This window comes from Emydura macquarii, unplaced genomic scaffold (genome assembly GCF_026122565.2).
Source record: "Emydura macquarii macquarii isolate MOO-44397 ecotype Brisbane River unplaced genomic scaffold, CSIRO-AGI_Emac_v2 contig_1230, whole genome shotgun sequence".
In the NCBI taxonomy this organism is placed as follows: Eukaryota; Metazoa; Chordata; order Testudines; family Chelidae; genus Emydura; species Emydura macquarii.
The window spans coordinates 2,731,565-2,757,085 of NW_027131367.1; the positions used below are offsets into that span (position 1 = coordinate 2,731,565).

The 25,521-nt window shown below is 53.4% G+C and overlaps 4 protein-coding genes across 7 annotated transcripts in view; 1 reads left to right on the top strand and 3 right to left on the bottom strand.

The window, feature by feature from the left end:
• The window catches only part of NPLOC4 (NPL4 homolog, ubiquitin recognition factor), a 39,754-nt gene extending 34,870 nt beyond the window's left edge, over positions 1–4,884 (bottom strand). The window contains exons 1-3 of the mRNA XM_067547267.1: positions 4,775–4,884; positions 1,300–1,380; positions 572–684 (exon numbers count right to left, since the gene is read on the bottom strand). Coding sequence (XP_067403368.1) covers positions 572–684; positions 1,300–1,380; positions 4,775–4,789 — 209 coding nt within the window. The 5' untranslated portion in view covers positions 4,790–4,884. The remainder of the gene's footprint in view (positions 1–571; positions 685–1,299; positions 1,381–4,774) is intronic.
• A 2,660-nt stretch (positions 4,885–7,544) lies between these two features.
• On the top strand, positions 7,545–10,553 carry TSPAN10 (tetraspanin 10). The gene is made up of 3 exons (XM_067547268.1): positions 7,545–7,673; positions 8,502–9,106; positions 10,241–10,553. The coding sequence occupies exons 1-3, from the start codon at positions 7,545–7,547 to the stop codon at positions 10,551–10,553; spliced, it is 1,047 nt and encodes a 348-aa protein (XP_067403369.1).
• Positions 10,554–12,881: 2,328 nt separating this feature from the next.
• On the bottom strand, positions 12,882–15,220 carry PDE6G (phosphodiesterase 6G). Its single transcript, XM_067547800.1, has 3 exons — positions 14,993–15,220; positions 13,961–14,001; positions 12,882–13,156 (listed from the first exon to the last, which is right to left on the bottom strand). Exons 1-3 carry the CDS (start codon positions 15,136–15,138, stop codon positions 13,080–13,082), a joined length of 264 nt encoding a protein of 87 aa, XP_067403901.1. The 5' UTR covers positions 15,139–15,220; the 3' UTR covers positions 12,882–13,079.
• A 392-nt stretch (positions 15,221–15,612) lies between these two features.
• OXLD1 (oxidoreductase like domain containing 1) lies at positions 15,613–25,490 on the bottom strand. 4 transcript variants are annotated; one of them, XR_010919545.1, is made up of 4 exons: positions 25,372–25,478; positions 18,918–19,133; positions 16,899–16,979; positions 15,613–15,690 (listed from the first exon to the last, which is right to left on the bottom strand). XR_010919545.1 is itself a non-coding variant. In XM_067547269.1 (2 exons), the coding sequence occupies exons 1-2, from the start codon at positions 25,450–25,452 to the stop codon at positions 23,858–23,860; spliced, it is 558 nt and encodes a 185-aa protein (XP_067403370.1). In that variant the 5' UTR covers positions 25,453–25,490; the 3' UTR covers positions 23,573–23,857. The 4 variants fall into 4 exon arrangements, 1 of the variants encoding a protein (XP_067403370.1); XR_010919543.1 differs by having other exon boundaries at positions 16,899–17,047; XR_010919544.1 differs by having other exon boundaries at positions 16,899–17,054.
• Positions 25,491–25,521: the final 31 nt, after the last annotated feature.

Genomic DNA, 25,521 nt, shown 5'->3' on the forward strand with positions numbered 1-25,521 from the left:
TTTGCAGTATTATGGAACACAAATGAGTTAGCATCGTTTGTTGCTATTCCTTTGTCACCAACACCCACACCAGAAGAGGTGACAAGAGGGCTGAGAGAACAGTTCCAATAATCTTGGACTATGGAGGGCTGGAGCTCTGGCTCATTCTAAATGGATGAGTTATTTGTGAGACTCCAGCAGCAATACGGTGTGGGTGGAGGAGTGCAGGAGATAGGGGGAGGAAAAAATGGTGCAATTCCCTCTTGGCCACAGAGAAGCAAAAGAGGAGTCTGGCATAGGCCTTACTACAGCGATGGGACAGCACTCTGAAACCCTAAGACAGATGGCTACAATGGACTATCACCACCAGACAGTAACTTTTGGTAGCCCACATTTCCACAATATCACAACCAATCAAATATGCCTGGTCACTAGCGACAGACCTGACACAGACAATTGCAGGGAATACTGAAGCTCCGAGTTTTGTCCATTAGTTACCACACAGGCACAGAAGGGAGAAGTTAGACAGAAAGGCACTTTCTACAGCACAACATCCTCTCTTCATCCCTTGTATTCTTTGTTCAGAACTTACTTGATTTTCAGTAGATGGAGGGATTTGTTTTGTGATGCTGTGATCTCACCAGTCCTGTTTCTATTGATATACACAGAAAAGCCATTATTCCTGAAGCCAAACTCTTTTGCAACCTAGGAAATAAGAGAAAAATGAGACAATACAGGACACTCCACATCTGTGTTCACACTGTGGGGGAGAAAATACGAAAGGCCTACCAGAATTTTCTGCTACAGATATTTTAACTGAATCCTTCCTCATGTTGCATAGAGGAGGTTGTCAGGTAGCTAAGAAACACAAAGCCTAACAAGGAATTTTCAAGAAAACAGGAGCTGACAGAAATATGGGTCTCTACCGCTCATAAAGATGACAATGAAAGTTCTCCCCAGACAGCAAAATCACACCTGAGAAAGTTCAGGCAGAGAGGGTGAATCTGCTGGAATAAATTAGGGTCAGGGTGTCAAAACTGGGATCATAACAGAAGCCAGTTTCAGTTTAAATGTGGAAAGATTATTTTGCCTATTGCGTGCAGATCCACACAGCCACCATCAGGCCACCCTGATTAGGGTGAGCACCTCTCCTTCAGCAAAGAAAGTCTCTGTGTATATACCCAGCCAGCTAAGCAGTTCGCAAAAGCGCCGCTTTCTGGCCTGACTACATTCTGGACAGCCAGAGCACTGCCCTAGCTATGCTCAGAGGAGAGCAGGGAAGCTGGCACGTAAGTGAGGAAATGCTGAAAGACAGGGTACCTTTTTTAGAAATGTTGCAACTGTTTCTCGTTTTGCTGCTGTGATGCGCTTCACCCCCTCTGGTGACTGGACACGGATTATCTGTGGAGAAAGAAAACGTATATTAGGTCACAGAACAAAGCTATACCACAGTCCTTGGCTTGCTTCTGAACAAAAGACGTTCCCCACTTCTGAAGATGTGAAACAAACTCAGTATCATCACAAGCTCTCACCCGGACCACACCCTTTTTCTACTACTGTCATTCTTATGCAATTATAGACTTATGGTGGGGAAGTTTACCTACCATAGCCATAGTGTACAAACCAATATTTTAATATTATTTGCTAAGATACATTACTCTGATATGCAAGGCATTTTTATAAACAGATTTCATGTCAATAATGGAAGCACTGAGCTTATTTTTCTTATGACACTTCTGGATTTAGATATGAAGAAAACATGCAGCATTATTAGAGGATGACTCAAAGCTTTTATAAAAGCAGTTTATTCAATCCCAAATTCTTTTACAGAGGGACTGGACTAACTTGCAGTATTAATGGTCATCTTCAGTATTGTTTCATTTCAACAACATTACTGGCAGTTGGCATCTATCTCCAATAAAGAGAATAAAGTCATTGAGGCACAAGGCATTACTGGGAGACGTAAAGCCATGGAGTTAATAGGATTTCCATTGCAAGCCTCCATTTGAAATGGGAGAGTTGAGTAAAGTCACCTGCTTTTGGGAAAAAGGGCCAAAGACAATTCCTCCTCTAAAGGCAGGCTTGGCTGTGGAACAGTGGCACAACCGTCAGCATGTCTTACACCTCTCTGGACTGTGAAAGTGACTGAAGCTCAGCCAGCACTTCAGAAGGGCTACAGGCCCAAAGTACAAAGCAGCAGAAGGACATGCAGCGAAGAGCCGTACTGCGGAGAATGCTATTACAAATGCCGCTCTGCCAATCTGAAGGACGGCAGGGCAGAGCTTAACATGTGACAGCAAGATGCTGCCAGAGTGCTCCACAATGCTCTCCCTAGAAGTTATTTTCTCTTCTATTATCGCTCCAGCATTCTCTGTGTGAATAAATGGAGTGTGCTAGAAACAGGAAATATTTGCAACGGACTACTATTTTGTTTGAGTGCAAAGTGCTGCTCTGTATCCTCCCCCAGCACCACACAGGTGGTGGCCATATTCAGTCATACTATATTTCAGGGTGTACCCCGATGACTGAGGGATAACCTCACTTTGCTTTGGTTTTTAAACATACATGGAACCAAGCAGGAACATTGCACTGGAAAGCCCCTACTTACATTTAATCAGTTTCAAAACAAGGCTCTAAAGATCATTTAAAATGTTCAAGCTTCTCCCAATTTTGGGGCTTACTGAGAACATGAATGGGCTAATGAGAGCAACGCTGTTGAACAACCTGAAGCATTCTCTCCACCAGTGGCTAAGAGGATGATGTCTCCACATAATTCCCAGGTGGAGCTGGAGCTAGCCAGCGATCAGAACAATTGAATATTTAACCGCCTGGCACTAGTATGGCTGCACAGCGCTATACTACCAGGGCCTAACTCAAACCTTTTCTGTATCATTATATGACAAATCAGCTCTGAACCTTATTTTGGTGCTCTCAGCTCAGGGCAGCATTTCAAACAAGATATCCAGCATCCACGTAACGGTAACTAACACGAAGCGTGTGAGGGAGAAAAGGAATACTTCACCATAATCTAGTTTTAAAAAAGATGTTTTCTGCTGCTCAAGTGAGCCAAGAAAATGCTAAAAGGAAAGGTAATATCAGTACCATACAGATGTTGATAGGAAGACAGCAGCCAGTTGCTGCCTCACCACAGATGCCCTAGAGCACACACTCATGAGGTCTAAAAGGATTTATTTCCTGGATGATGTCACAAAGTCTTGCCTACAAGAGGAACATAGATGTTTGTGACTTTAGAACTCAACAGAGACACTTTGTTTTCAACAGACAGGGCTGGCCGGGGAGCATGGAAAGGAAAAACTAAATACAAAACCTATTTTGTTGCAAGTTTCCAGAATTTTTCAAACATTTTAAATAACGTCTGTTTTGTCAATTTCTCACCCAATTCTCCCTCCAGTGGCAAGAGGATGACTAACAGGGAAAAACACAGGAGAGGCCAACAACAGACTGACATCAGCATGCAACAAAAGAGATTAACTGACTTAGCAGTCTTTGGAACAAAAGAGATTGCCTCTAACAACGGGCAAAATATAGGCCTACTGTGATAGACCTTTACAAAGAGTAAATATGTAGTTCAACTTAAACCAGTTTCTAGCATGGTTAATCTACGAGTGTGGATAAGGCCAAACTGCATTAGAAGAAGAGCATTCTAGCCTAGGTTTTGGCTAAAGCCAGAAGGTGGCTTTCAAACATAGTTTTAACACAGTTCTGCCCCCATCCAAAGCGGCCTTGGAGTCGGAAAACTTTAAGGAATTCTGCCACTGCTGCTGATGGATACCAAAATTTTTCTCTCAACGTCATCTAGACCTGCTCTAACAACCTGGTGGTAAACGTACCGGCAGCTGGTCCAACAGGAGCACTCACAACACTGTTAGCCCGGGCGCTGCCACAGCGGTGGGAGAGTTTTAAGAAAAAGTTCAGCGTAGACGAGGGTTCGGAACCTGTCCACACAGGGTTCACAACAGGGCTATGAACATTTGCCCACGACTGTCACTAGCGCGGCTACAGACCGTGGCAGTAAGAGGTCTGTTGTATGTGCTAGCTGGAGGTTTAGTGGGGGAAACATGGTCAGTCTGATTTGTAATAAGCCCATCAAGCGCTCTAGGTACACGTTCAAGCCATCTCAGGTAGAAGGTGTGTGTTAATGTTACCAGGGGATACTGTCCTTCTCCCCCAGCCCAACAGCACCAGTACACACACCCTCAGACCGCCTCGAACCCGAACAGCCGGGAAGGGGCGAGAGAGAAGCCTTGAAAAGTGCCGGAAAGGTTCCGACAGTTGGGCTCAGCTGGAGCCAGGCTGGAGGGAGGCGGGAAGCGGCTGTGAAGGCCACGGTCTTAACGGAGACCCTCCGTGGTGGGGAAAACCGACTCGTTGCTTCGCAGCGGATGGGGAGGCGGGAGGCTTAACGGTCTCATTCGAGCGCCTATGCCGGGGAGGGGGGGGCTCATTGCAGAGCAGCGACCCCTTCCCACAGATGCGGGGGGCCTCTCCGGCCGGTGCCGGTGTCCCCCTCCCTCGGGGGCGGGTCTTCAACGGTTCCCGTGTGGACGGGCGGGGGAGGAGGATCCGGTGCAGGCCCGGAGGGGTGGGGGGGAGGAGCTGGCCGGCTCCCCGGTTCGGTTCGGTTCGGTTCGGGGGGGGGGGCGAGGAGCTGGGTTTCCCAGGGCCCCTTCCGCCCCCAGCCTCAGGGGGCCGGGCCCGGTGCCGGGGGAAGGGCAGGGCAGGGCCGGGCCGGGCCGGGCCAATCCACCGCCGCACACCCCCGGCCCCGACTCACCATCGTCTCCGCCATGGCGCTGCCCGGCCCGGCCCGGCCCCGCCTGCTCCCGGAACCCGGCTCCCGAGCAGCCGCCGCGTCCCTCCCGACCCGTGTCCGCTCCGTGCGCGGCGGCGGCGTCACCGGCCCCGGCCGCCAACCCCGACACCAAGGTTCCGGGCACGAACGGTCCCACCCCGCCCGGCTCCCCGGCGGCCCTGCCCCCTCTGCGGGGATCGCCCCACAGATCCTCCCCCAGCACCCCCGCATCCCCCATCGCCCGCTAGGCCCACCCCAGAACCCCTGCCCAGGTACCCCACAGACCCACATCCCCTGGCCCCACCCCATAACCCGTCCCCGTCCCACAGCTCCCCCTGGTCCCACCCCATAACCCGTCCCGGGGTACCCCACAGGAGTTTCCCCCCTATCAACCATCTCCCGTTGGTCCACCCATCCCCCGTTGGTCCCACCCATAATTCCTCCTCCCAGAGTTCCCCCTTTACAGTCCCCCCTTGGCGCAGGCATGCTCTGGGCCCAGGCTGTGGAGTTCTGCCCGGGGCTCGGTTCTGACTGATCCAATGACGGAGGGCAGAGCCGGGGCCCAAGGCAGGAGGCAAGCAGCCTGCTCTCCAGACTCGGGGGTCTCTCAGCCGATTAGCAGAGCTGGGGCAGGCCCAGTTCACGCCGCGAAGGAGGCGACTCTTGAGACCCACCTGGGGTCTGCAGCATTGCTTATTACCCTGATTTAAAGTACAGAACACATTATAAAATGCCAAGGCCAATGGCTCTCGGAGCCCCAGCCCCAGCCATGAATGAGTCTTGCAGGCATAAATGATCACCACCCAGCAGGCTTCGTGTTTGGTCTAGTTCAGGCCACATGAAAACATGGATGTTCCTTGACAGAGAGGAAATGCTGGGCTGAGATGGGTCAGGGTGAGGAGGGGCGCAGCCACGGTGAACTCTTGGGCTCTTCAGTTACTGATTGATCACAGTGATTACTGAAATATTTGGAGCCTGGAATACCAAGGGCTTTGTGTGTTCACACCAAGGCCCTGAGCTGTATCTTTTGGCATGACAGAGGTCAGTGCAGATCCCAGAGAAGTAACTAACTCCCTGCCTATCTGAAGAAGCAAGCTAGCAGACGCAGTCTGCTGCTGATTGCAGACCCTGGCTACTTTTCAAGAGAAGCCTGGTTACCAACGTCCGTAATAACGAAGCAGCGGGTTGCCTGGCCTGCAGGATAAAATCACTTGTGCCACAAAATCAGCCAGCGACAGCGGGTCACGATGCAATTTCACTACTGCATCACAGTGCTCCAAATAACCTCTGGCTTCTTTCATCACCCTGCAAGCTAATGAAAACTGGGACTGTCCCATAAATATGAGGAGGGGTGGGGAGCTGGCTGGGAATTATCCCTGCTTCTGATTCCTAGTGGTGCTGATGGGACAGCCCGCCAAAGCTGTCACTACTTCTGAGTCTGGGTCCAGGGCTGGCCCGCTGGGAACTGTCTCTCAGCTCTGGATGGGGAGGCAGTGAAAAGCAGGGAGGGCGTCACCTCACTCTCCAGCGAGCTCCAATAGTGATCTGCTGAAGTGCCGTGGCTGGCACGTTCATTCAGCACCATTAGATTCTCCTGTTAGTGCTCGCACAAAGGGGCCTGCTGCAGGAGTGCAGGGGTTGGGTACAATAAAAGATGCAAAATAGGTTCAAAGAAATTCAGGGACTAGTTAGAATCTCTCTAGTCCACTCTGTATACTTCAGTCCAGGACTGACCTGCAAGCCAGTGCCAGGGTAGAGACAGGGTCACATTTCAAAGATGTCCCAGTGACTTACAAACCTAAGTCCGATTTTCAAAAGTGACTTAGGCCATGTCTACATTGCAGCCGCTGCAGCAGCACAGTTATGATGTGCCAGGGCATAGACATTGATTACACCCACGGAAAAGGGTTTTGACCCGAAGGCTGGGATTTTCAAAGGCATCTAGGGCCAGGAGGTGGCTAACTCCCATTAACTCTCAATGGGAGCTGGGTGCCCAGCTGCTCTTTGTGCCTTTGAAAAGCTCATAAGTCACTTCTGGAAGTTGGATAGAGGCTCCCAAGTCACATAGTCTCATGTCCTTAAAGGTATTTCGGTGTCTCATTGCCATTCATTGTCCTTGGGCATTTTTGCAAATGTTACCCAGGGACGCTAAGGGAATTCAAAGCAGCAGCTTCCACAGGGCCAAACAGAGGAAAGTGACTTCAGTGGGCGCAGGAGTCAGCTCTCCGCCTGCTTCTGTCCTCCTGGGGATTGTTAACCAGCCATTGCTGCCTACCTGCAACTGCCCAGGTAAACCCTGGCCCGACTACTCACGGGCCGATTGCCTGTGGGGGAAGGACACAGCTAGAGAAAGGACGTTACAACAAATAAAATAAACGAAAACCAGCCAGACGACAGCAATGAGATGTTGTGGGGATCTCACTAGAGCCCTGTTCTTAGTAACTACCTGCCACTTACCGGCCTAACATGGTCACTTCATTTCTTTTTGCAGCCCTTTAACCAAATAACCTTGAAATACGCACAGCTCTGTGACAAGCCAGCATCTTAGACGCTCACTAGTATGCCCAAGGCCAGCAAGTCAGCATGGGTCTCTTTAATTGCAGGGGCTTCTTAAGCCAGGAAATGTGACTCCTCACATGATAGGAGCATGACTGAAGTGTCTGCCCAGCCCCAGAGCTGACTACTCTGTTCACAGTGCCTTGCGTGTAGATCCTTCCTGCCTGCTAAAGCAGGGGACGCCTCGGGGAGCAGGATGACATTCAGACACGGCCTGGCAAGCACCGGAGGGAAGCTCGTCATGTTTTTCACCCCCTTTGTGAAGCGATTTTCCTTGAAGAAGGGGCAGGTGGAAGAAGAGGAGAGGTGCCCTTTGGTACCGAAGGTAAGCCCTGGGTGTGTGTTACATGCCGGCTTTGCAGTATATGGAGGTCACTCTCTGTGACAGGTTAAATCCAAACCCCTGACTGAGTTCCAGGGTCTTTAGGGTCTCCTGGAAATAATGGCCAGCGCTGAACGCTTTTTCTTCTGGTGACTTTAAAAACAGACAGCCCTCCTCTCCCAAACGTAACTGGCAGGACATTTGTCCCTGGTCCCCTCACCTTTGCTGAATAACTCCTAACCTGGGCCAGCTGTTGGCCCTGTGTTCCTGCTTACGGGGCCCTGGGACTCCTTACTCTTCCAACACACACCCCAGTCGGTGCTTGAGAGCTTCTGAAAGGAAGCGCGAGACCCGTTTCACACAGTGTCTTGCCCAGTGGCTGCAGACTAGTTAAGAAGAGAGGCTGTGTGATGGTGTGCCAGTTTTGCCTGAGAAGGAATTAAGTAGCCAAAGACCTAGTCATTGCTTCTGTAACTTGGTAGAGTATTAATTCTCTCCAATGGCCAATCCAGGCACAGTTTGCAGCTGTTCTGTACCTTGTTCTGTACCAAAAAAGAGCTTACCCACGCTCATGAAGGCCATCCGACATATTAGCTGCCTTAAGCAATAGTTGTGTGGAGGGGAATCAATCTGTAACCCAATGCACTGAAATCCTACTTAAGGCTCATAATTAAGGAAGCTGCAAAAAACAGAGACAAAGTTTAAATGCAATTGGGAAAAACTTGAGCCCATTGGGACTGGGTTTCCCAGGAGAAGAGAGGGAGTGCTTGTGCTTTTCCACTCCTCACTGAGCCATGAAATGATCTGTTCTTTCTCTCGCCCATTTCTCAGGTATCCAGACTGGGCAAGATCCTTTCTTCATCCAAAGTCCAAGGCCCCCTGTTCTCTCCCATTGGAGACCCAGGCATTGGACTGCCTGAGAAGTACCCAGGAAAATGTGATCTCCTACAGCCTTCCAGTCACAACCTGGATTCCTTCAGCTATTGCATTAAGTACCTGACCTTCCTCTGGAATCTCTTGTTTTCTGTCCTGGGTTTGCTGATCTTGGCCATTGGAATCTGGGGGCTCCTGGACAAGGAGTCCCTGGTAAGTGAGCAGATAGCCCACCTGGGCTCTGACCCCATGCTCTTCTTTGTCCTGGTGGGTCTGGCTGTCAGCACCATCTCTCTGGCAGGCTGCTTGGGAGCCCTCCGTGAAAACACCTGCCTCCTGAAGTTCTTTACTGGGGGAGTCATCACTTTTGTTATCTTGGAGCTCCTAGGTGGGCTGGTCCTGTATTCTCTGAGACACCAGATCAAGGACTCCCTGCAGAACACCATGCTGGTGGCTGTCCTGAGGTACCAGGATGACCCAGACTTGAGATTCATCATGGATGAAATTCAGTTTGGCTTGCAATGCTGCGGCGTTGAGTCTTACCAGGACTGGAAAAAGAACTTGTGAGTACAAAGCTACTCTGGGCTTGGGTGATAGCCACGCTGGACCGCTCACTTGGGAGGAAGTGAAAAATCTTGGCTGTGGGCAATCTCTTTATCCACACTAGCAAAGCACCACGGCATCCCTGCTCCCAAAGCGTCTTGCGGGCAGCAAAGCCAGCGTAGAGATAGCTCAGCTCCTAGCTACGAGCTTACGCCGCAGCTGGAGGAGTCTGTACCACTTGCTGGCATGCCAGGCTGAGTGCAGGCAAGAGGCGAGTTACCGCTGTACGCCTCCCGCCTCGCTTATGCTGCATGTTGTGGAGAGTAGTAACTAGTACAGCAGCCTTGCAAAGCTCATGGAAACTTACCAGCCAGGGCACAAGCTGCGCCCCCTCTTCCAGCGTTAGGATTTTTCTCGGTATTGTGACCTGCCTTGCTGAATGGGAATATAGATCTCCGCCCAGCCTCTGTAAAGCACTCATGGACACGGCCCGCAGAGGGCGGCTGTGTGTGTGGACTGAGAACCCAGGGGTGGATAGACACTAAAGGAAAGCTGTTGGGCTTGGGCAAGGGGTGAGTTGAGGATATTGGGCCACAGGAAGATGCTGGTCGACATTGCTGGAGCCCCAGACTTCGCCATGTCTCCTGCAAGGGAGGCTCTTTGCTTTGCTTTATCTTCTTACAACAACCTGATGAAATTCCAGGGCAGGGCCGGGAATCCCTGGTGCAACCTGAAGGCTCTGGGCTCTCCCTCTAGAGCTTGGCTGGCAGGTGTGTTTACACATTGTGGGGAGCCTGTCTCCAGTGGCGGGGTGTGTGTGAGCAGGGGGTGCTTAGCGGAAAAGACACCATTAAACCAACCTGAGACAGGTGCTGGCAGGTAACGTTCCCATTCAGATTCCAACCGCCCGCCCCAGGCTTGCACTCCAGGTCTGATTCGAGCCTGGTGCAGTCTGGCCCAGATTAACTTCTGGAAGACAAAGGGTTCCTCAAACGAGAACCACTGCAGCCTTTCCTGGCCATGGGTGATGGATCCAGAACCTGCAGCCCAAGGCTCCCTCTGCACGTAGAGAGCAACGGCAGCCGCTGTGGTGGTGAGCCCCCAAAGAACTCGGCTTCCCTTGACAGGACTGACTGATTCTTCTTAACTTGTAGGTATTTTAACTGCAGCTCCCCAGGGGTGCAAGCGTGTGGCGTCCCTGCGTCCTGCTGCCTGCATCCTCTGGAGAACGGGACCATCGCAAATTCCCAGTGTGGCTTCGGAGCCCTCCGCATGGAGGAGTTTGTGGCTCAAGGCGTCATCTTCCTCGGTGGCTGCGTGCCTCAGCTGGCCAGGTGGCTGGGCAGTCACATGGGGGCGCTGGGCACCTGCTTCGTGTTTCTGCTCATGGTGGAAGTCGGAGGCTTATTACTGGCAACCAAGCTACTGGCAGACCTGGCGTTTGTCAGAGCGCGAGGGCAGCAGTGAGCGGCTCACCGCATGCGCCTACCGCTGCTGGGGAGGAGTGACAGTCTCAGGCTGTGGGGATTGAAACGGGGACCCGGACGTCCCAGAACCCCTCTCCCGTGTGGCGCTGTCTGGGCCTGCTGCCGATCTAAGGCCTGGCTCCGTGGAAAGGCTATTTGGTCTAACCTAAGGTTTGAATGTAAACCTGGTGAGTTGTCTCGCTGTGACCCCCTCAGAGGACAGCGTGGAATGGCTCCATCCTTTCAGCTTGTGTCCCGCGAGAACCATGCCCAAGAAAGCCCCTGCTGCACTGGCAGAGGTGTCCCCAGGGGGTGTTTCACTTCTGTGACTAGAGCCTGGCCCAGGCAATTGAACCTTCCCACTTCACCGCTGAGGAACTCCACTGAGTGCTTCAGACGCACACAGGCTGCCGGGGACTGGCGGGAGCCCTGTGTGTCTGGCTGCAGCAGCAGGCTGTGCCTAGGCGGAACAGGCCATCTGCACCACGCCTGCCTCTGACTGCTCCTAGGGGACCCTCTCCCCCAGCCCGGCTCTGATCTCAGTCACGGAGGGAGGAACCTCCATGGCTCCCATCCCACCCCATCTCCAGGTCCCACCGCGTCTCCAGGCCGGGGGGCAAAAAAATGCTGCTGCCTCCCCTCTCCGGCTTGCTCTGGGGAAGCCTTGCCCTTCACAGCTGGGGCTGGGAAGCTTTGTCTTTACTTGGCAAATAAAGGTCTGGCTGTAGCGTGGCTGTGGAGGAAGGGAGTGATTGGGAAGGGGCTGAGATACCAGGCAGGGCAGGCTGGGCCAGTGAGCTGAGGGGTGACAATTGTGGAGTCCAACAATCCTGCGCTTAGAAATCGCTGCCTTGCAGCTCTAGGCCTGACGCCCCCAGCGGTGGCCATCTCACTCCCCTCTCCACCCACTCCTGGCCCTGGGAAGCAGACAGCCAGACTGCCCTGCCCTCAGCAGGGACGGGTTAGAGAAGGGTTAATCTCCAGCCACCTCCTCCTCCACTTGTGCAGCATGGGGCCTGCATGGAGGATTAAATAAAGGCCAGTCCCACAGACCCCTCTGCTGCCTGAAGTAGGCCTCAGCCAGGCCTCGCAAGGAGGTGCAGCCTGCAGAGCCGAGCCCTGGCCCCAGGCTGGGCCCTGCTTGTCTGTGCAGGGTTGACCCGTGAACAGTGTGTCAATGAGGACACTGGCGTGCTGGCTGCATTGGCCCTGCCACCCGCTCTCCTTCCAGCGCAGCTCTCTGAGCTGGTCTGCGCATTGCAGCCCTCAGCCTGGTTCCTGCCCCGCCCGCCCCCCAGGGGAAGCTCTGCGGGTGACTAAGGTTTGCAGAGCGCTCTGAGGAGGTGAAGTGCTCAGTCAGGGCTTTACGCTGAGCAGGGAACTGCCCCAGCTACTCACCCCCACTTTGGCTGTATTAATTATACATGGGAAAAGGAGGCTGGGCTTCCCAGCTCACTGAGTCACTTCTACCAGCAGCTCCTTTCAGCTCAACAGACTTCTGTGCACCCCTCCCACAAACCGTCTAGGGGAAGGGGCCTGAACCCTTGCCCCCCTCCTTTCACACAAACAGCCTCTCTGGAGCCAGCCCCCTGCTCCTTAACTAGCACGTCCAGTGCAGGAGGGCAGGGCTTTCTCTGCTCCTCTCCAGGGGGGGCTGCATTTCATGGATGCTGCCTACTTCCTGCGTGAGAAAGCAGCACTTTTTGAGGAAAGGTGCAAGGGAAGCAGCACCATAGTACGCACAAGAGCGGCGTGGGGGGGGGGGGGGGGATGTCCGTCAAAGCATTGTCACTGAAAAACAGGGATGGTTGGAGCTGGGTGAGTCCTAGGTTTTGGCAAGTTCTGGTAACTAGCCCCCTATAATCACTCCCGCCCCAGTGTGTGGTAACAAAGCTACCCTGGCTCCCGCAGACAGAGAATCTGGCTGAGCCAGAGGCACTTGGGGGAGACAGCTGTGAAGTAGGTCATGTAGATGAGGTTGCCAATATGCAACGGAGGGATCATTCAACAGCTCGCAGGGCGACCCTGGCTCCACCCAACCTGCGGGCTGGAAAGTAACCCTGGGCCCCATGTGTTGATTTGCGAGGCAGCCTTGCTGGTGAAAACCCCAGGGCTTTCAAACAATGAGCACAGATGTTCAATGCTGAATCCCAGGGGCCTGACTCTGGTATAACTCCCAGGGGGTTGGCTCGAGGAGGTGCCTAGGGAGGGGTTAGTGGGCCTGGTCTGCAGCATGTCTTGGGGAAATCCCACGTTAAGCAACACGTCTGAGCTGCGTGGAAGTGTCAGGTGTGGATTGATACAGCCGGCTAGTAAAGCACACAAGATGCAGGACAGACTACGGACGTTTATTTCAGTGAGCTCTTTTTGGCTGATGTGGTTCACTAGAAATGCAGCGAAAGCTTGTCGGCAGTGCAGAAGCAGCAGCCTCTGTACAAACCGTGCCACACACGCGGGCTGTTGTGGGGAGGGGGACACACACACACACACAGACACACACACACCTCACTTCTGGGCTCAGGGCTGGCTAGATGATCCCGTACTGAGCCAGCTCGTGGAGTTCCAGGTGGCTGAAAGCTTCCCAGGGGCAGATCACGGTGATGTCTGAAAGGGGCGAAAACAGACAGAGGCACGTGTCAGCACAAGCCAGGACTGTGTTGCTGTCTTCCACCCCTCTGCTGAGCTCAGGCCATTGGCACACTCTACCTGCCGTTGGCGCCCCCAGCCCTAGTTCAAATGACACTCGTTCTGTGGCAGTGGGTCCTGCCTTTCCCGTGCAGCTCAGCACCCCGGGGTAGGGGGGCTGTTTACACAGGGCAACTCTCCCTGAGGCACTGGGGCTTCATGTGCCTGTCACCCAGCTGTTCTGGAAGCTGGTGCAGTGGGGACTGGGTCCTGCCAAAGGGGGAGGGCCAAGGTGGCACGGGGAGTTAGGGCCCTCGCTTCTGGAGACACAAGTTCAAGTCCTGGTTTAGGCCACATGTGAAAATGACCCATGTGCGTGACTCCTCCTGCTTCCCGTTCGCAGCAAAAGCAGCCAGTGAACAGCTGGCAGTCCCTGATCAGGAGGCAAATAAGGGGGGGTGGGGAGCTGCAGGTCAGGGCTGAACTGTGGGAGGGAAGTCCAGCACAAGAGCTGGGAGTGGTGGAAATGCAGAGAGGGGTGATACCTGCACAGCTCTGAGCCTCTAGTCTCCCCCACCACTGCCTGAGCAGGGAGGGCTGCAGGACAAATCAGCTCTGCGGGAGACTAGGACTGGATTAGGAGGAGGCTGCAGGACCCGGGTGTGGGCATCAGGCAGCCCGTCCCCAGTCTGGCTACCTGCAGCTAATGCTGTTAAATCTCTCCCTGTCACGGGCGACACATTCCCTATTTCCAAACCAATCAAGCAGCAGCGGCTCGGTTACCTGTTCCCAGCCCCTCCATGCCTGGGATGTCATCGCCGAACCTGCGAGGAGACACACCAGTGCATCAGTCTCGCTGCCCTGCCTCTCTGGGTCAGCCTGGAGCATCCCTCCCCACCCCCAGCGCTCTGTGACCCCCGGCATGGCGTGGAGGGGTGTGGAACGCAGGGGATGGCAAGAGCAAGCGTCGCCAGCAAATCCCCTCAATAGCTCCATCGGAGGCGGCTTGCTGGCCAGGAGCCCAGCCTCGAACCAGCCCATTCATTCCCCGAGACCCCAGCTGCAGGGCTCAGCGTGGCCCTTCGCACCCCAACGGAGAGCCGAGCTCCAGGCACTTCATTCTGAGCGTGGAGCCTTCGAGGCCCAGACCCTGTGTGCCGTGCAGAGGCCTGAAGAATCCCGCTGTTGCCGTGTCCTGCGTGCACAGCCACGCCCCAGGCTGGCTGCGTCTCCCTGGACGTGAGCTGTGAACAGGCAGAAGGTGCAAGACGACGTTAATGAGCGTGGAGCTCGGGTGTAATGGGCTGAGCTGGGCTGGGCTCCTCGTTCAGCTGCTGTTTGGGGCACGCCTTTCTCTTTTTTAAAGATCCCAGCCAAGGTCTCCCTGGCACCAGCCGCTCTCCGAAGGGCTAACCTAGGCAGGAGAACGGTGACCGGGTGCCTGCCCTGCCCTCCTCCTGCCCTGGGGGACTGGCCTGCTATCCTGATTCACTCAAGTCCCCTCTAGCCTCCCATAGGTTCCCCTGAAGCCAGTGTTAGCCAGTGTTCAGGGGGAGAGCTGCTGAGGGTGGGGCATTCTCACAGCTGAGCCCCATCCCTGAGCTCTCTGGGGATTAAACCCCCACAGGGCTCCAGCTGTTCCTGCTGGGGGGCAGAGGTTAGTCCTGGCAGCGCACTAGGAGCCTGGGTCAGGCAAGTCGCTGATGGCATCTGCAGAGGGCCACGCCCTGCCTGCTCACCAGTGCAAGGAGGGGTACGTACAGGGGAGGGGAGACCAAACTGGGTGGGTGCAGCCTTCTCCCCCTCCGTTCTCACCCTTGGGTTCCCTTCTTGGGCGGCTTGCTCTTGAACTGCCTGGTTTGCCGCTGCTTGAATTTGGGGGGCCCTTTCCTGGGGGTGACTGGCCCGCCAGTCACCCTGGTAGCCGACTTGATCTCCAACTTGGGGGGCTCCAGGCTCATGGCTGCGGTGGGGTGTCAGCTGCTGGTGCAGTCCCCCCGGCTCCAGGTCCCAGCTTCTCCCTGCAGGTCCCGCGCTTGGAGCAGGTTGCACCTGTGGAGGCAGACAGAGGAAAAGTGCATTAGCCACGTGACGGGAGCAAGGAAATGCTGGCCCGCGGCGCCCGTTGAGAGGTACCACTGACGCACGTGTTATGCCACGCGCCTGGGTGGGCTGGCGGCAGCTGGGACAGGGCGTCCGGATCTTGATGTGCAAGTCTCTATGGCCTGAGCTAGACCCACCCCCTTAGCCAAGGGTGCAGCAGCAGGCGCCTCAATCCAGCTCCCCGCCAAGGGGGACAGCACCGCCCCCACTGGGTGTGGGTTGCCCAAGGCCCCCTACACCTGGGAGCAGAGAGAATCTGGGTGCAATACAGGTGGTGCCCGGGATCCTGGATCCCTCTAGGGGCTGATCCGCTAACTGACAGCCGGCTACTTACCAGTCACAGCGTTAGCTCAGCGTGGGGTGGAGGTGTGTGCTTTCCGGTGCTCAACCGCCACAGTTCAATCCCCCACCTGCAACCGTGGACGGAGATTTTCAACACCGGCAAGGGGCTGTAGCCACCCAGCTCCCGGGAACAAATGGCAGCTGGGTTTGCAACCGCCAGTCAGCTCTGGCCATCCCACCCAGGGGGCTGGGGCAAGCCGCCAAGGACAGTGCTTCACTAGCGGCGGAGTGGGATGCAGACCCCTTCCCTGCTCTTTAAAGGAAGGCTTTAGCCACTCACCAGCTCAGAGTGGCGCAGGGCTCCATTCCATGGCTCAGTGATCCACTTTCCAGCCCCCAGCCCCTGCTGCAGAAGAAAAGCTCCTGCAACCTTGAAATTAGCTCAGCTCAGGCAGCTCTAAGCTCATTACTGCAAGACCGTTGATGGCACTAGGGAACGTGGGAGAAACCGGGGGCTTTAGCGTCTATTTCTTTAAACAACAAATCCCCAAGTTAAAAATATTTGCTCCTTCTTCCATCCCCCCGAACATCTTGACTCTCGTTCCGAGCCTGTCAGAGACCTGGGGGTTGCATGAATCGCGGAGGCTCTTTGCTGGCTGCTGTTATTGCTTCTGACACTGGGGACTGAGCAGCTGGAGTACTGCAGCTGCTTCTGGTTGCGGGTGTCATGGCAAAAGGGAGGATCTGAGCATGCAAGGTCAGCGGGGCTGCTGGGGCCAGCGGCGTGCAGAGGTCTCTTCCCGCTGGTCACTGTTCAGAAAGCCCTGAGGTCACACGCTCAGCCGAGTGCATGACGGAGAATGTGCCACCGCTTGTTAACAAGGGTGGGAACAGCACCGGTGTAGCACCAAAATGTCCCTGCCGGCTTGTTTTAAACTCTGTATTTTCAAGGACAAAACGGGTCCTTTCTCCCTGGGACTCTGGGCACGGAAGGCTCCTGGGTGCTGATCCAGTACATTTGTCAGCATGGGCGGTTGCAGACACTGGTGTTATTGGCTAAAAGTTATAGATCTTTGAAAAGACAGAGGTCCAGGTCTACAGATAATTTGTCAAAGGGTTAGCATTTAAAATGAGCACTAAGAGACATTTCACTGTAGAGTGCTGTTTGCATCTCTCTCCTCTTGGGCAGTGAAAATAGTCTAGTGGAAAAGGTAGTTTGATCATGTAATGAGAGACCGTCCCACAATGCACACCCACCAAGGGCAGAATTAAGGTGACACAGACAAGCTTAATTCTGGCATTTTCTAGCTTTTGCGGGAAAAGAACCCAAACTCGCCTCCTTGTTGCCGCTCTCACGATTTAGTCACAAGTCTCCCATCAGCGGGTGATTTTCTTAAAGCTCCAGCCCACCGGCATCCTGCCATTATGTGAGAATTTCAGCTTAGTAATTTGCTAGTCCTCTTGGTGGCGTAGGAAGCGCAAACCCTAGAGGCTCAAAGACCAGAGAAGTAATGAAAAACCCTCCATTTATTATTTTTTAAAATCTCAGGATTTTTTTAAGCCAATCTTGGTGGTTTTTTTAGGAGGTCCCTGAGATTCGTGGCTTTCTGAACACTTGGGCTGGTACATCACTATCACTTCATCATTTCTAATGGAGGGGCTCCTACAGCAGAGTCACACTTCAGTCCCCAAGAAATGTCTCAATGCTGGGAGGTGTGATTCAGGGTGAAACAAGCAAAGCACGCCCAGTTCCAGTCGGGCTCCCCGGTAAGAACGCAGGCATTTAGCAAGGCATATATAATTTGTGAAAGAAGAGATGAGTTTTTAAAGGCTTGATGCTGGTCTCCCATTGCCCCTGGGCTAATATGCTATCCCGCAAGCTGCCCCCCCTGGCTATTTGATATCTACTAGCTCCCAGGCTCTGAGAAGCCAGATTCTAGCCCCTCCTGTTTATTTCTCTTGGATAAACGATCAGAGGTAAGGTACTATGACACTTGAGTTATACAGCTCCTTTATATCAATGAAACCTGTGAAGAATTTCAATGATCCTCTGACCAATCCATCTGTGCAGTTACTATCTATTTACAAATGCGACCCTTTGAAAGATTGTCCTCCTGGCTTCTTTCAAGGACCTTTTCCAGCTGCTAAGCATCCCGTTCATCTCAGTCTGTGTTCTGTAATTATTGGCATTCCCTGTCGTTATTAATCCTGCTTACGGCAGAGGAGTCTGGTCTACAGAGCTGGAAACGGACACGAGGGTGCAAGTCAGGAGACTTGGACTCTAGCCTCGCCTCTGCCATTTCTTGACTGACTGTCACATCACTGTGCTCCTTACCCCTCTGGCTGGCTGGCGCATTTAGACTAAGCTCTGTGTGTGTGTTGTGCAGCTTCGGTTTAACTGTTGGCCCAGAAACATTTAGGGACTGACCACAGCCACTGAAGGCAGTGGGAGTCTTCCCATCAGCTCTGGGGGCTTTAGATCAAGCAGCTAAATCCACAGCAAGCCAGAGGAAAAGAACCTCTGTAAACAAAAACAACTGGATGGATTTGTGTATCCTCCCTCCTCTGCAAATCCCCAGACATGCACTAATCCAAGTGGGGCTGCTCTCCTCTGTTGGCAGTGCACGATGTAAATACTTCTGCAAACACTAGCTGTGGGCTAGCTGGCCAGATGGGGCTGACAGAATCTCCAACTGGACGGTGAGGAGTCCCCCTCTGTTCCTTAGAGGGGAAACTAATTGATCCATAACAAGTGATTACAGGGAGAAGGGAAATGAACAATGCTTGGGGCTCCCCCGCAAGAACAGCCGCTCAATGATCTCCCTTTCAAAACACATTTCATCAAAAAACAGCCTATTTGCAAAGGGAACATTTCCCTTCTTTGCAATGTTTTATGAAAAACTCCCCCCCTAGTTCAGGGTTTTTTCCTCTCTCCTTGATCCATGGCTGCCCCGTTCAATAGGCTGTAAGTACGAGTTACAGCCTGGAACACCCCAGCTAGTCTTTATTTCAGTTCTTCAGTACCCATCTGGACTCGAGATGCCTTAGAGCATTTAACGCCAACAATCTGATACGATTCAAATCTACCACGCGTTTGCTAATGGCACTACTGCCTAGAACAACGATGACCTTCACCCCTCCAAACGCCACAGATCATTTGGCATACACAGTGGAGGGACTGATTCTCCTTTAAGTATGGTTTGGATTCTAAAGACCAATGTAACGAACTGCAGTTTACAGCAAGGTGACAGAGGTAGACGGAGACACTGTTGCGAGTGAGACAGATGCTGGAGCACAATGATACCTTACATAAGAAGCTGCACTTTGTGTATTGAAAGCAGAGGGGATTACTTACCCTGCCACAGATATTTCACAGGGCCAGCTGCAATAGCCCCAACCAGCTCTGATGATCAGCGATGGGTACGTGTCCTCTTGACGCTCTGGATGGTTCCTGCCGGCTGGTGGGTTTATTTTGCTCTTGGGTAATAGGATTATGACCCTTCCTTTAGAAATGGGTAAGCTGATCTCATTTCTAATGGTACATATGTAGTTCGGGATGGAGGGGATGAGCCTGTGTGTGAGAGAGGGTGTTGAAGATAATGATATTGGGGGACACAGTCAGCTCCCATCCATTTTATTGTGTATTTTATTGTTCCAAAAACCGCCCAGAGGGGCATTTGCTTGTCTCTCTAGCTCTGTGCAACATTTCAATGGGCAGTGCTGTGTTTGGGGTAGAATAATTCATAACAAATAATTTATTGGCTAGATATCGCCTCCTCTTCGGTTTTGTTGGGCGATCCCTGGTTGGCAATCAATGGCCCAGGGGTTCCCATGAGCAGACTTCTGCCTGCAGCTTGGCCATCACAAATATTCCAGACAACAGAATTCGTTTGTTTGAACGCAGGCTCCTTGACTGGTCCTTTCAGAACCTGAGTAGTCCCCACGGTCAGTTTAAAATCGGCTTTGCATAAATCTTCTGTAATATTAGGGTCAAATGAGCTCATTCTCAGAACACTCCTGGCATGAAACTTGTTCGCTAGAGGCCTGTGCAAAGCAACAGCAAAGGTGCTGAGAAAATGGGCCAAATCTTTGCAGGCTCCATTTAGCAGCATTCACCAAGCTCAGCCTATGGGCAAATGACATTTTCCTTTCACCTCATTATGTGTGTTGCCAGATGGTTTGAGGGCCCACGCATGGCTCCCTACCCCACTGTACTAGATGCTGTGTGCACATGGAGTGAGCAAACAGGCCAAAGAGCACACATGCTGAGCAAAGACATTAACATACAGTGCAATTAGCATGTAGGACACCAAACAAGCCAGGAGACAAAGTCCCTGCCCCAACGATCTTCCAAGACAGGAAACCCCATGATAACGAGGGAGGGGCCCCATTATGGACTCCACACCGCTGTCTGATCTGGAGAGGCAGTGAGGTCACCCAGGGCCTGGGACGCTACCCCACACAACAGCATCCTCCTAGCTGAGGCTAGTGACGCGGTAAGGAGCCGTCCCATGCCGATGAAGTCAAGGGAAACTGCAGGGCCCTTGGCCCCTTGGAAAATCAGGCGACCCATTTAGTAACCAAGTATGGATTCAGATGCCTACCTTTGCAAACACTGGCCTTGGTACTAAAGCAAAGGCAGGTCTTCATTACTGGGTGATTTGCTGTTTGGTATTCTTAGGAACCTAGGAATTGCCAGAGGGGATCAGAACAAAAGATCCATCTCATTCAGTCCCCTGTGCTCGACAGTGGCCATTGTTAGCTGCTTCAGAGGAAGGTGCGAGGGGCTCCATAATGGGCAGGTTATTCCATAGCTGTCCATTGGGGAAGTCCCTTACACATTTTAATGCTATCTAATGTCACTGTGGATATTCCCTATTCTCCATATGAATGTCCAATCCTTTTCTGATCACTGCTAGGGTGTTGGCCTCAACTGATAATAAACAGTGGTTACAGGGAGTCCCATGGGTCAGTTGAATCTCCTGTATTTAAAAAAAAAAAAAAAAAAGACTTTTGGATCACTGAAATTTCTTGGAAAAGCACCTCTTTGGTCTTTGCCCAGGTTTCCCATGGAAGCTCCAGTTTGTCTGCAGGGTGAGTATCATTGGAAAGCCCTCCCTAATCCCCTTGCACTAAAGCAATTATAAAAAGGCATAATCTCAGAACACTTTAATTGAACTTCAGGCCCTTCCACTAATTACAATTAGTTAGGCTTCAGCAAATAGGATTATGTGAATCCAGGAATGTTTTAATGACACCAGCTGAACTGGTTACTTTTCTGATAGAGACAAGGACCCCTGTTAATTATTGATTCCATCTAGAGTTTTATTAGCACACATTGCTAAATAGCTAGCAGGTCTTAGCACACCTGGCTTCATTAGCCAGACTCTGCATCGGGGGAGGTTTTGTCAAGATTTCATTAAGAATCTTAAACTCTGCAACCAAGCAATGTTGGAGAAAGAGCACTGCTGTGGCAGGCAGAGTTTTCAGGGTGCTCATGCTTTTTTGACAAGGACCCTTAGGAAACGGGAGAAAAATGCTGTCATTTAGCACAAAATGTGGGATATATTCCACCACAGCCCCTATACACCACTCCAGGGTGCATGTGAAGAAGGGGGCGAGCATATCGGTGGTGCAAGGTCTAGTGGGAAATTCCATAGGTGCAGACAAAGCATCCCGTCACTGCAAGCAGCCCTATGTCGGCCACCTTGCCAGGCCTGGTACTGGAGGTGAGGCTAGCTGTGCACAACGGTGCCTCCATAGCACATGCCACTACAGAGATTCTGTGCTGCACAGCAGCCACTAACCAGCTCTTGGAATGTGCTGCAAGCTAGAGCAGCCCTGGAGCTGCTCTTATTTTATGCCTGGGCCATTTTGACCACCTGAGCAGCCCAAGGCCACAAATGTGGCTTTAAAGTCACCCACATGCCTTGCAGCACAGAAGGCATAGCATAGTGTGCATCCCCTGGAGGCAGAGAACAGACTGAGCCATCATCCTCCATTCAGAGTGCGCATTCCCTTCAGACGCAGGAATCTCTGAAATGCAGCCACATCTAGGGTGGAATGCCACAGCCATCTACCAGTGAATCATTCTCAGAGGAGAAAGCGAAGACCACTGTATGCAGTGGAAGCGGCAAGGTGGATTTAAGGAGGCAGCAAGTAATTGTTCACACTTGCATTGGAGCAGGATCCCACAGCTAAACCCTTGTACTCTCCTAAGACCTTTAACCAACATGAGCAGTCACAGCAGGTTGATTTTAAGATTCCATCTAAAAAAACCTGCACCTGCAGCAGCAGAGCCCCTGAGCCCCGCACTGGGCAATGGTTCAGCACCGACCCCAAGAGAAGAGCATCTTGCCCTAGCTGGGTTTTCATTGCAGGTCCCCCATGCAAATGCAGACTACCCCTGTTCTTGGTGAGAGTGCTGGGCACCCAGTCTCATGGCTGTAAGTCCCCATCTGGCAGAGCCCAGAGCTAAAGCTCTGTGCTAATAATGGAGCTGCAATTTCAATTTTAAAATCTCCAAAGTTGCTTTTTGCTGTTTATTGATCTCTCTAGCTAACAAGGAAACCTCCCGCCCAGCGAAATAAATGCTATGCTCTGATCTCACAATTCAGAGCTAAGTCAGGCTGTCCATTGCACTGGACTCAACTGAGATGTTTTAGGGGAAGATCTCCAGGTCAGAACTGCCGTGATAATGTCTGAACAGAAGATGGTGAGATAGTTACGTGCCTGAGATGGACGCAGCCACCTTTACAGACAAATTTTCCTCTCCTCTTCCTCCCCTCGAAGAGAAAAGAAACACCATTTGCTGTTTCTTCATGCAACTGAACCCCCTCCCCAAACAGCTGCCAAGTAACAGGAACCAAAGCGAGGGCACTGCCTGGTGAACGAGGTTTTTAATTGTGTATGTGGACAAGTGTCGTTTCCCTTTAATTAGTAACAGCAAGCCTCGCAGAGCCCAGTCTCTCTAATCAGTGGAGGCTCAGGAGGCCTCTCTACAGCTCCGCTATTAAATCTTTGCTGCAAAGGGGTGAAAAGGGTCTCAGGTTTAGAGTGGCATAGCAAGGTTCTGGCATTGTTGCTCACACAAGCAGCTCCAGCTTGCTGCTTGCAGTTTTTCCCTTCTGCAGCCAACAGTCTAATGTACACACTGCATTCATTCGTGATGAAGATAAAATCCATACACTCACCCTCCGGACTTGGTGCTTTGCCCCCGACTAGGCTGGGATGTCAAAGCCATCTGCAGCCACCTAGTGTTAACCAGAACAAGCAGCATGTCAGACGGTCAGGGCCTTTGCTGGGTAACTGCTGAAACCATCTTCTGCAGTGACAGGTACTCACATTGAATACAGTCACCTCTGAGCCCAGGGGCCCAGCAAATCCCACCAGCACAGGGGAAAAGCCATTTCCTCAGGAGGACAACAGGGCAAGGCAGCAAACCATAGTGCCTCCTCTTAGAAGAATGCTGGGCTCCTGTAGCTGGACCTGTCTGCGGGGCTGACACTACAGAAAGCCTCAACAACAAGCACTTACAACATGCAGAAGCCTCTAATAGGCTTAGAAAGATGCAGCAAACAGGGCAGCTTGTCAAGGGCTTCCAGGCCCTCCCAGGGAATGTTACTATCCCACTGCAGATATGCACAAGGCACTTCCGTTCCAGCCACTAAGCAACTGGGTGAGGAAGCAGTGATGAGGATCCAGAGGAGAAGCACAGCTGGCCAAACATCAGTGGGGAGAGAGGAATATTTATTTAGTCTATGGCAGGGGTTTTAAAGAGGGCTAAGGGAGTTAAGCTCCCAGAGAAAGTGGGATTTGGGTGCTGAATTCTTAGTGCCCTTTGGAATCCCAAGCCTAGCTGTTAAACAAATAATCTTGCACCAGTGTACAGCAGGAATGACTCCACTGGGTTAAATGTGAGACAAGACGTGAAGTAGCAGCAGCTAGGAGCCAAAATTATGGGCCAGGCCCATGCACAAACCCAAATCAGAGAGACAGGCCTAGAAGAGGTTCACATTTTTAAGCACACTGGTATGAATTTATTCTCACCCAATTCACGCCAAGTACAGTAACTCATACCAATAAATAACTGCAATCCATTACTAACTGGTAGTCAAGCTAGGTTGTAGAGTCCAAGAACCGAGATTAAAAAGAGATGGACAAATTAAGTTAAATGAGGAGCTTTTTTGGAGAAGCTACAATAAATAAATATGGGGTCTCTCTCTCTTTGAAGTTTGTAGTAACATGGGAGTAGAGGAGCCATGGCAAGAGCCAGGAGAGTGCAGGCTCTGTGCATCAGTCTTTCTTCATGCGGAATCGGATTTCCATCTTTAAAATCATTTTAATGTTCTCATCTTCTATGTGCTTTTCCACGGCTGCCAAGGCCTGTTCTCCCCCATCCTGGTAGTGTTTCTGCAGCTCCTCTACATAGGCAATCCAAACACAGTTGTGGCAGCCACTCATACAACAGTTAGTGGGGGGAAGGAGCGTTGGGGGCTTGGAAAAGGGGGGGTCTGTGTTCTTCAAAGGCTCCAAGCCCCCCTGAGAGCTGGGCTCTCCGTCACCCTGCTGGGGATCAGTCCGAGAGCCATCTCCTCGGGTGTCTGAAGGGTTTACATGGTGGCTCATATCTGCCTTGGTCGGGTCCACGGAAAGCTGCCGAACGCTGCAGAACCTTTTTAGATGGTCTCTGCCTGGGACGCCCGCCCAGAAAGGAGAGCCCTGTCTCTGCAGTCTCCAGCACACAGCGCGTCTGAAGAGTTGTAGATGTTCCTGGCGATTAACAACAGAACTTACAAGAGGTGTCAGACCCTCACACAGGCAGGGCTCTGCACAGCCGGGTGCGGGCCGTCAATCCGATGCCAACTGCGCCTCACACGGCCCCTGGGGTGGGGTGGGCAGCACTGGGCGAGGCTTGCAGCCGCACACACAACGCCCCACCGCAGGAGCAGCCCCGGCCCAGGGAGCAAGGCCTGCCAGGCGCAGAAGGCAGGGTGCGGTCCAGCAAGTGCACTCGGATAACCCCGCGTCGGGTATGGAGACGGGTCTAAATGCAGACATGAGATACCTCTGCCCCCACACAGCCCCTGCCCCATTCCTGCCCCCAAACACAGACCCCCGCTCCCAGGCCCGGCCCCCCCCCCCCAAACAAACAGCCCCCCCCCTCCCAGGCCCGGCCCCCCCCCCAGGCCCGCTCCCAGGCCCCCCCCAACCAAACAGCCCCCCCGCTCCCAGGCCCGGCGCCCCCCCCAAACAACCAGCCCCCCCGCTCCCAGGCCCGGCCCCCCCACACAAACAGCCCCCCCCCCCCGCTCCCAGGCCCGGCCCCCCCACACCAGCCCCCCCCCCCGCTCCCAGGCCCGGCCCCCCCACACAAACAGCCCCCCCCCCCCGCTCCCAGGCCCGGCCCCCCCACACAAACAGCCCCCCCCCCGGCTCCCAGGCCCGGCCCCCCCACACAAACAGCCTCCCCCCCCGCTCCCAGGCCCGGGCCCCCCACACAAACAGCCCCCCCCCCCCTCCCAGGCCCGGCCCCCCCACACAAACAGCCCCCCCCCCGCTCCCAGGCCCGGCCCCCCCACACCCAGGCCCAGGCCCGGCCCCCCCACACAAACAGCCTCCCCCCCGCTCCCAGGCCCGGCCCCCCCACACAAACAGCCTCCCCCCCGCTCCCAGGCCCGGCCCCCCCACACAAACAGCCTCCCCCCCGCTCCCAGGCCCGGCCCCCCCACACAAACAGCCTCCCCCCCGCTCCCAGGCCCGGCCCCCCCACACAAACAGCCCCCCCCCGCTCTGTCCCCCTCCCTCACCTGGGGCCGGCCGCCCGCCGCCGCGCTCCTCCTCCCCGCCAGGCCCCGGCCGCTCCGGGCCACCCCCTGCAGTAACAACATCCCACCGGCGGCGCCCTGACAACCACCGGCCTCGCCCCCCTCCCCGCACGAGCGGCAGCTTCCTCAGCC